Raw genomic sequence first — 9,612 nt, 5'->3', positions numbered from 1 at the left:
AACATACATAATCCCTTCGCTCATTCAAGTCAGCGTATTTGTATGAGCATGTTTTAGATTTATTCAAATAATTATTTAACGAACGTTCAATGAACTATTTCTTTGCTCAACCTTGACCTCTGATATTTGATCACAGCCTGTGACCACTACCTGTTAAGAGAACCTGAGCCCACAGCTTGTGATAACAACCTCTCGTTATGAAAATTGAATTATGCTGTATTGCAGTGGTTACTAGTATAATTATGCGAAGTTTCATTTAATATTTGTATATGCAAAGATACATAGAGAGGAGCAGCAGCAAGAGCTGCCGTCTTGGGGGCGGTAACCAGGAAGCCACAAACAATTAGAACCCAATTTTTAACACTGAATATTGGACAATGGCTTTAAGTCTCCATGACAACTTGGGAGTGTTGGGAAACTGGCCTTGCTCTTAGTATGAGGGTCTTTTGTTGGGTGATCACGCCAGGTCATCCATTGCTGCTGCTGCTGGGTATGACCAGGTTCCTGTGCTGGTATATAGTCCGCCACGGAGCTAGGTCTGGCACAGTCGTCGCTGGCACTTCCCACACGAGAGCCTTTAACTTGACTCCACCTTCCTCACCTGTCAGTGGACCGACCCGAGGACCATCATGGTCACCAAGACGGTGGGTTCTCACCCACACCACACGACACTCACTAATATATTTTGTTCCTGTTGGTTGCACTTGGATATCAATAGCAAAATATTATTTATAATTTTGCATTCAGTTTGGCATGAAAAGATTGGTATAACACCAAACAAATTTCATATTTCAATACATATCTGCTTGTAGCCATATCAAAATAATGTTTTTGTTTTTAATGTCATATTTCTGTCTCTCAGGTCATCGCCCTGGGGCTCCTGGCCACCTTTTGTGCTGTAGCTATGGCCACCCCTGAACCCGGCGGTAGATATGGTGGTGGTGGTGGATATGGCGGTGGTGGCGGATATGGTGGCGGCGGTGGATATGGAGGAGGGCGTGGGTATGGTGGTGGAGGATATGGAGGCGGCCGCGGATATGGTGGCGGTGGATACGGAGGCGGCCGCGGTGGTGGATATGGTGGCGGTGGGTATGGTGGTGGTGGATATGGAGGCGGCCGCGGATATGGTGGCGGTGGGTATGGTGGTGGATATGGAGGCGGCGGCTATGGTGGAGGATACGGAGGTGGCCGCGGTGGAGGATATGGAGGCGGATATGGAAGATAAGAAGGTAAATTAGATCAGTTCTAGAATCGATAACGAAAATACAATATACAAATTTTATGAGAATTTGCAAATTCTATAATTAACATCTACAATGTAGCTACCATAAACATTTAGGGTTCACCTAAAAAATTGGTTCAATATTGCACTTACTCATGTATTAAATCTTTCTTTTACCTTCATTATAACTATAATTATTAACATTAACCCCGCAAAAAATTAATCGCCTCCCTTAGAACATTAGGTATAAGTCACCATCAAAACCATTAGAGCTTACATCATATAAGCGATTACGGGTTCACCATAGCCCGTGCTGCACGGGGTTTTTACTCCCGAGTAGCTGAATCTAAAACAACAACAATATTAGAGCTTAATCTTAAATTATAATTTACATATGTTCCAGGTCATCAGGGAAAACTGTGATATAAACATCGACTCCAATTTGATGAAGAATTCGCGACCAAAGATTACATTCACTCCAAAAAATCTACCACTTACGGACTATTCATGCCCGTGCCACCTCTTGGGTGGCTTAATTTTCATCAATCAATCTATCAATGATGAAGAAAGGGATATGTGCCCCGAGAGGTGTACTTCGCTTCTCGGTATATATATACACTGAGTTTATTTTACTCTTGGTCCTACATCCGGAACTAAATTATTCTTGCTGATAAGACAGTAAGTTATTTTGGTGGCCTTAATAATCCTCGGAAGGTTCATAGGCCTTCAGTCCAACACCAAGTGTGTTGTGGGCGTGGCATTAATGCTATTATTTTTATGTATAAATAAAAATTTTCCTTTATCTCACGTGGTTTATTATCACCATTTATCAATAGTACAAATTGCACACGAAGTTGATGTGTTTTTAACTAGGTTTAGTATAGTTCATTAATAGACTCAACGACTGAACCCAAACATGCATTTAGCTAAGCAAGTTACAGTCTTGATATGCTAGTTACACAGTTTAATGTATATATAAAAGGAGCCATTTAACTAAGGGAAAATTGTAATTCATTTATTAATTCGAAAGTAATGTCTTTCTCCAGCTTAAGAAAAAGCTGAATGCGATGTATTAACAAGCACTTCTCGCTTTTAAGTCTACTGTAATATCTTTATTAATTAATATTGGTAATCAACATTAAAAATATCTTTGCATGTAAAATCCAATTCATGAATAAAGTACAATTTACTGTAACGTTTAATTGGGTGGATCAACAGTGTTACATACGGGTACATGCTTGCACGTGTCTGAAAATTGTGTTCACACCCGAATCTGTCGAAAAATAGGAATATATATACTGTAACTTGTCTGAAAAATGTGGCTACATTCTAGAAAGTGTCCGGATAATATGGATATTCACTCGCAAGTATCCGGATAATATGGATATACACTCGCAAGTGTACAGATAATATGGATATACACTCGCAAGTGTACGGATAATATGGATATACACTTACATATGTCCTGGGATGATACATATCAGTGAAACATCCAGATATACCTACCCAGGGCAACAAGGATATATATCCACCGATAAGTTGTTGTTGTTGTTTTAGAATTAGCTTCCAGGAACTCAAAGTTCCAAGTAGCACTGGCTATGGTGAGCCCGTAGTGGAATTACCTGGCACATGAGCAGGACTACATGTGTACACCGAGAAGTGCATCTAGCTTCTTTGTGTATATACACTGAAAGTGGGTTTCAGTCCAGTACTATATTCAGGACTAAAGTATACTTGTTTGTTGATCAGTAGGTTATTATGGTGGCCTTGATAACCTTCCAGAGGTTTAATAGGCCTTAAACCTAACCCCAAACAGATTACAAGCAAAAATATATAACGTTAGAGTTGTAACCCATATCTCAGTTTATATACTCGAAGAGTATACTTAGGTCCTGGAATATGTTCATGTAAAATATACTTCCTGAACATGAGCCCCCTATGGAGGTCATAATATTCCTTCCCAAAGTTGGGAGGCCTTAAACACACACACAATAAACTCAGAGCTTCCCGTGAGCATTGCAAACACTGAAACACTTAGACGCATGGAAAGGTGTTTAATTCTAAATGTGGCAGCTTCTGCAACAGCTACAACAGACCAATCGCTATGATCGTGACAGTTTTTACAGGAGACCCCAAATTATGCTCGTGGCTGGTTTGGTGGGTTTAAGATCAATCAACCTCTGGAGGGTTATTAACGCCACTACAACAGCTTTCTAAACAACCGGCAAAAATACTTTAGTCCAGAAGTAAAGTAAACTAGTGTATATACACCAAGAAGCGAGGTCCACCTCTCAGTGTATATATATTGGTGCTAAGATGTGAGATGTATACTGTGGTCTGAGTCAGAGGTGATGCTGCCCACTTTCTCTCCTGTACAGTAAAAAATACGAGAACTCAGATAAAAGGAACAAAAAGAAATAAGAGATACAAAAGAAAACGGAACAAAACAACAAGAAGACAATAGATATCTCAGCCAATCAGCGTCCACGATAATTACAAAGTTTGTGGCCCAGGTAAAGATTGAACTCATCTCAGGTTGTTTTGATTTTGTGGAGGGGGCGTGGAGTGTGGTGGGAGTGTTGACGTTAATGAGTACTCACCTAGCTGTGCAGGCGCAGGTTGAGCTTGGGCTCTTTGGTCCCGCCTCTCAACTGTCAATAAACCTTTGTCTAATTGGGTTGACGAGTTAAGGTTTCGAATGCTTCCATCAATGGGGTTTATTCGACTCTCTTTTTTAGGTTCCTGGGTTCGATGCAGAGATTATATCTGCCTCACGATGCATGGTGAATCTTGGTATTAATTTCATATAATTTAGCCAGCTAGTCCTCATAAACAAAAGACAAATGTTTTTTAATTTAGCCACCAACACCATCCCCACTATTTATGGTTGGGCTTAATGCCTATCAACCTCTAGAGGGTTATTAAGGTTTCTGATCAACCAGGAAGTATACTTTAATCTTGAACATAGTCCAGAACTAAGGTAAACTCTCAGTGTATACACACCGATAAGCGGAGTACACCTCTCAGTATATAAGTGGTCATAAATGAGCACTTTACACACGATTCATCTGATGACGTTCCAGTTTTCTCGAAGAGTGCTTAGCTGTCTTCTGAACTGCCCATGTAAACTGCTTCTCCTAGGTACTATAAATATAAATAATTACTCACTGAATCTAAACACCAAATCTAATTTAGGCCCTAAATATACATAAATTCTAATATATAATAACATAAATTTTGTTTTGAGAAATATACAATTATATGAATAAACAGTATGTTAAACTTGACGAATGCGTCTGTGGGGTCAGTCACCGATTATATGAGCATAGCCTAAGGGCGGGATGCTGAGGACGGGTTGTATTTGTATTTAGCACTAATTGCATTTCATAATTTGATATCATTATGCAACAACAAGACAGAAGTACTACGATAAATTGTGCAATGCATCTCCGGTAACATATTTAAGTCAACAATGGACTACTTATGCGGTAACCGAATTGCAACGATTTGAACAAGTTTGATGTTGGGGTGACGGCCTATTGACCTCTGAAGGAATATTATTAATGCCACAATCCCTTAATGACCAACCAACAAGTATACTTTAGTCCTGCACATGGTCCACGACTAAAGTAAACTTTCAGTGCATAGACGCCAAGAAGCGAGGTAATACCTCTCAGTGTATTTAAGCAATACAGATTACTGGGAGTATTACAAATCCTACACACCTGATGTATGTTAACATTAGCCAATATAGCAATCTACCTAAAGGCTGGCGGATGAAATATGTACTTCATAGTGCATGAACATATCACAAAGATGATAAGTTCTGTTGTAATATACTGATGACTACGGCAGGAGAATAACGAGACTTGTCACTAAGGACGGTTTGTATAGCATATTTGATATGACAGAGAATTATGACGGGGGTCATTCAGCACTTACAATTTTAGCGAGAAACAGCGACTGGAAAAATGCAGATACACTTTAGGGCATTAATTTAATAACTCTTCTCGAGGTTATTGGCATTAAAAAAACACCAAACCTAATTTTTATAATTTTGATTGTAATAAATTTATATATGAGAATCAAGTTCCTGACAATGATTGCACCATTCACAATGGGGGAAACAACACACGTAACAAAAACAATGATGGTAGTATATGGGTGTTAGATATGGTGGTGGTGATGGGGCTTGGTTATCAGTGACTATGGGGAAGTGAGGTCCAACCTCCTAGCTATGTTGTACCGGTTGTATTAGATGGTGGTGGTTGTGTTGTTGCAGCTGCTGCTGCTGATGTGACTGCTGCTGCTGCTGCTGCGGATGGCCTGGTTCCTGTGATGGTGCCAGTATATAGTCCGCCACGGAGCCAGGTCTGGCACAGTCGTCGCTGGCACTCCCACACGAGAGCCTTAACTTGACTTCACCTTCCTCACCTGTCAGTGGACCGACCCGAGGACCACCATGGTCACCAAGACGGTGGGTCATCTCTCACACCTCATGACACTCACTAATAATAATCAACATTGTCTTGAGACTTTACGTAAATCACATTTTGACTCTGAATGTTGACCTAAACTTTGCCGAATCTCCGATAATAACACTTTATTGCCTTGAATACTCGTTAGGTACCTCAGGCTCTTTCAACAAAATTCATAAATTATTCATAAATTCATAAATTATTCAAGCAGAACTTTGTGGAGTTTGAAATTCTTCTTTGCAAAATATTGCATAGGTATAAAATTATTTATTTTTCAACTTTTGTAAATTATTTATTTATATGAAAATAGAGTTTACAGCTACAGTCCATAATATTACGGCTGGTCCGGCATGTGTGATATTCCTGTGTCTCTCAGGTCATCGCCCTGGGGCTCCTGGTCACCTTCTGTGCTGTAGCCATGGCCGCCCCTGAACCCGGCGGTAGATATGGTGGTGGTGGGGGTGGATACGGTGGTGGTGGTGGTGGATATGGTGGTGGAGGGCGTAGATATGGAGGAGGCGGATATGGAGGTGGTGGATATGGAGGCGGCGGATATGGAGGTGGTGGATATGGAGGCGGCCGTGGTGGCGGATATGGGGGAGGTGGTCATGGTGGTGGTGGCTATGGAGGCGGAGGATATGGTGGTGGTGGGTATGGTGGCGGTCGAGGTGGATATGGAGGAGGCGGCTATGGTGGCGGTGGGTATGGTGGCGGCTACGGAAAATAATATCTCAAACCATTACAAAAATATAGTAAGTGCAGTTATTAATTTAACAATCTATCATAATATAAATTTGATTTAAGATTAATTTACTGTTAAAGTTAAAATAGTATCAACATCTATATATTTAACACTGGAATTTTAATATATTTTCTCAGATTCTTCAAACCATGAAAGGCTGACCGTGAAGACTGATGTGTCTCTGAAATTTCAGATCGTCACCAGATGAGTATGACTGCAACTCTGATGATGCTAAAATGTGATGATGCGACGCTCTAAATAAACGTTTTATTTGTAAAAACTTGCTTTACTATCACCTTCGATAAATTACCTTCACTACCAATTGAAGACTCCCCCAACAATGTGATAGCAAACAAAAACCCTTAACAAAGTGGTATTTTGACAAAGAATATGAAATCCTGAAGTAAATATATTATTGAAGCAGAGAAATTTATTGAATAGAAGAAATAAACTGCCCAAAAAATATCAAACGGAGCTAGATGCTCAATATCCACATTTTAATAAGTTATTATCAAAACAAGGCGTCAAGCCCGAAAAACTGTACAGCCCATATATGAGGCAAGGCTGGTGAGAGAGATGACAGATTAAGCTCTTGGTACAATCAAAATAAATACATAGAGGAAGTCAAAAACACTTAACTAAAACAGAACTGATAATGAGAACGAACGTCTAATAAACTCTACTTTTTATCTTAAATTGCTTTTGTTCGTTATACAGAGCAGTTCCTCGGCGACTTGGTTCAGTCTCTACTTTTGTTCATCACACTTACGATTTTTCATTATATTCTTTGAGATGTCATGAATCTTGAAGTGCATTTTTGTATAATGTCAGTATCATTAGCATTTAATGTATATTCCAAAAGATAACTATCTGAATATATTTAGTTTAGAGTTGGGCTTAAAGACCAGTCAACCACTCAAGGGATATTAAGGCCACCACAATATATTTCTGACTAACCAACACGTGTGCTTTAGTCCTGAACTTAAGTGAACTTTCAGTGTATAAACACCAAAATGCGTATTTTTTTGTGTGTTCATATTCCTTGATGAATAAATATGTGATGTTCGTTATATATTGACTAATATAATGTAGCTTGTATAACTCATCCTTGATGATGAATTATTTGTCAGGTAAAGCTCACAAGAATTAAATGGTACTCATTTGATTTCATAAAATTCTAACGTGTGTTATACGAGTGTAACGGGTGCATTATTTATATACAATACATACTAGCTCATCGAAAATTAAACCTATACAGACAAACTTTAAGTGATTTAAATACGGATATCATTCACGTCAAGTTTAACGGAGAGACGCAGATCTCACAAGACATGGACGGACTTAGCAACTACGATGGGAGTTCATATAGAAATATAGTTTAGTTTTGTGAGCTGCAAGTAAACTGAGATAGTGTGGAGTGAAGCTGGATTTGGTACCACATGTGTACAGTAGAGACGGATTGTGTACCACATGTGTACAGTAGAGACGGATTGTGTACCACATGTGTACAGTAGAGACGGATTGTGTACCACATGTGTACAATGGAGACGGATTGTGTACAATGGAGACGGATTGTGTACCACATGTGTACAGTGGAAACGGATTGAGAATCACATATGTACGGTGGAGACGGATTGTGTACCATATGTGTACAATGGAGATGGATTGTGTACCACATGTGCACGGTGGAGATGGATTGTGTACCATATGTGTACAATGGAGATGGATTGTGTACCACATGTGCACGGTGGAGATGGATTACTTGTCATATTAGATGTCACAAAAATCCTCACGTTTGTGGGAGTCTTTCTACTCTCTCACACTTACCCGTATTACATGCGAATAAACAGTATATCAAAAAGTTAATTTTTTCTATATTTTTTTCCAGTCTTTTGAAATGATCAAACAATATTTTTTTATGATTAATTTTGAATAAAATTGATGCAGTATATAAAAGATGCATTATAATAAATTAGTCAATTTTTATCAGTTTTAACATGAAAATGTACTGTATATATGTGACTTTAAGTTGCTTGCGTCAGTCAAAATAATCCCAATGTACATAAGTATATATATTGGGATTATTTTTGTACCCATATGTATATATATTTGGTACCAATATATATACAATATATATAGGAATATGGTGGCTTAATTCAGTTTATCATTTAATCCAAGCAGTTGCACACAATTTATCTCTAATTTAATCAATATTAAACAGCAACTGAATTCATAAAAGCGTAAATTTAAGATTAAACAAGCAAAATTAGATTAATGTCGATTTATTTAAATATAAACAAAATTTCACATAAAATTTACCTTAACCATAATACGAAGACAGGAAAGTTTTTAAATAAGTTGGATGGATGCGAGAATCTGCTAAAACATGTAATATAATTATATACATCTACTGATTAAAATATATGTTAAAGTAAATTTAAATGCCATATAGGAGATATTTTGAAGGTTCTCTACTCTGTGAGAAGGACAAGACTGAAATGAAGTTTACAAGACATCTGGTTTCAACTAAGTACCAGGGGAAAATAGAGATTCAAGGAATACACAGGAAGTGGATTCAAAGACCAGCAGTTCGTGGAGACCTGCAAGAGGTCCTCGTAACACATAGGTTTTGGTCCCTAAGGAAAGTCTGTGGAACTGGTCTCCACTTCTTCACTTTAATTAAACATAATCCAGTTTCGGAGCATGTATCAGATTATTTTTGAAGCCAGTTTTGCACAGGCTTTCAAACGAATATCGAGACACGATAAATGGATCAGCCTGTTACAATAAACAAGTAATTGTCAACAGAAGGCACCAAGCCTGGAAGACTATTTTGCATGTTATAATAATGGAAACTAATACTAGAGAAATACAGTATTCCTTAGGAGCATAAGATAATTCCCTAGGAGCATAAAATAATACAATCTGGTGCACATATGAAGAAAAAAGGCCGCAAAGAAATAATGTTCATTATTGAACCTTAACCAAAATAATAACCACCAATTCCTCAAACGATAAGATGAAGCTGTTTAAGATTATGTAATCATCTATCGCTTTGGAAAGATCAGAGTTCTGGAAAAGTGGCCTTGATGGATGCTGAAATATTGTCTTTGTGAGATATCATGCCAGGTCATTCCTTGCTGTTGCTGTTCCTGAGGATGGTCATGTTC

The 9,612-nt window shown here is 38.4% G+C and overlaps 2 protein-coding genes across 2 annotated transcripts; both read left to right on the top strand.

The window, feature by feature from the left end:
* The first annotated feature begins 629 nt into the window (after positions 1 to 629).
* Positions 630 to 1,225, top strand: LOC123767823 (keratin-associated protein 19-4-like). Its single transcript, XM_045757864.2, has 2 exons — positions 630 to 644; positions 863 to 1,225. Exons 1-2 carry the CDS (start codon positions 630 to 632, stop codon positions 1,223 to 1,225), a joined length of 378 nt encoding a protein of 125 aa, XP_045613820.2.
* A 4,459-nt stretch (positions 1,226 to 5,684) lies between these two features.
* On the top strand, positions 5,685 to 6,427 carry LOC123767824 (uncharacterized). Its single transcript, XM_045757865.2, has 2 exons — positions 5,685 to 5,699; positions 6,077 to 6,427. Exons 1-2 carry the CDS (start codon positions 5,685 to 5,687, stop codon positions 6,425 to 6,427), a joined length of 366 nt encoding a protein of 121 aa, XP_045613821.2.
* Positions 6,428 to 9,612: the final 3,185 nt, after the last annotated feature.

This window comes from Procambarus clarkii, chromosome 67 (assembly GCF_040958095.1).
Source record: "Procambarus clarkii isolate CNS0578487 chromosome 67, FALCON_Pclarkii_2.0, whole genome shotgun sequence".
Lineage (NCBI taxonomy): Eukaryota > Metazoa > Arthropoda > Malacostraca > Decapoda > Cambaridae > Procambarus > Procambarus clarkii.
This window is presented reverse-complemented; position numbering and strand designations above follow the sequence as displayed.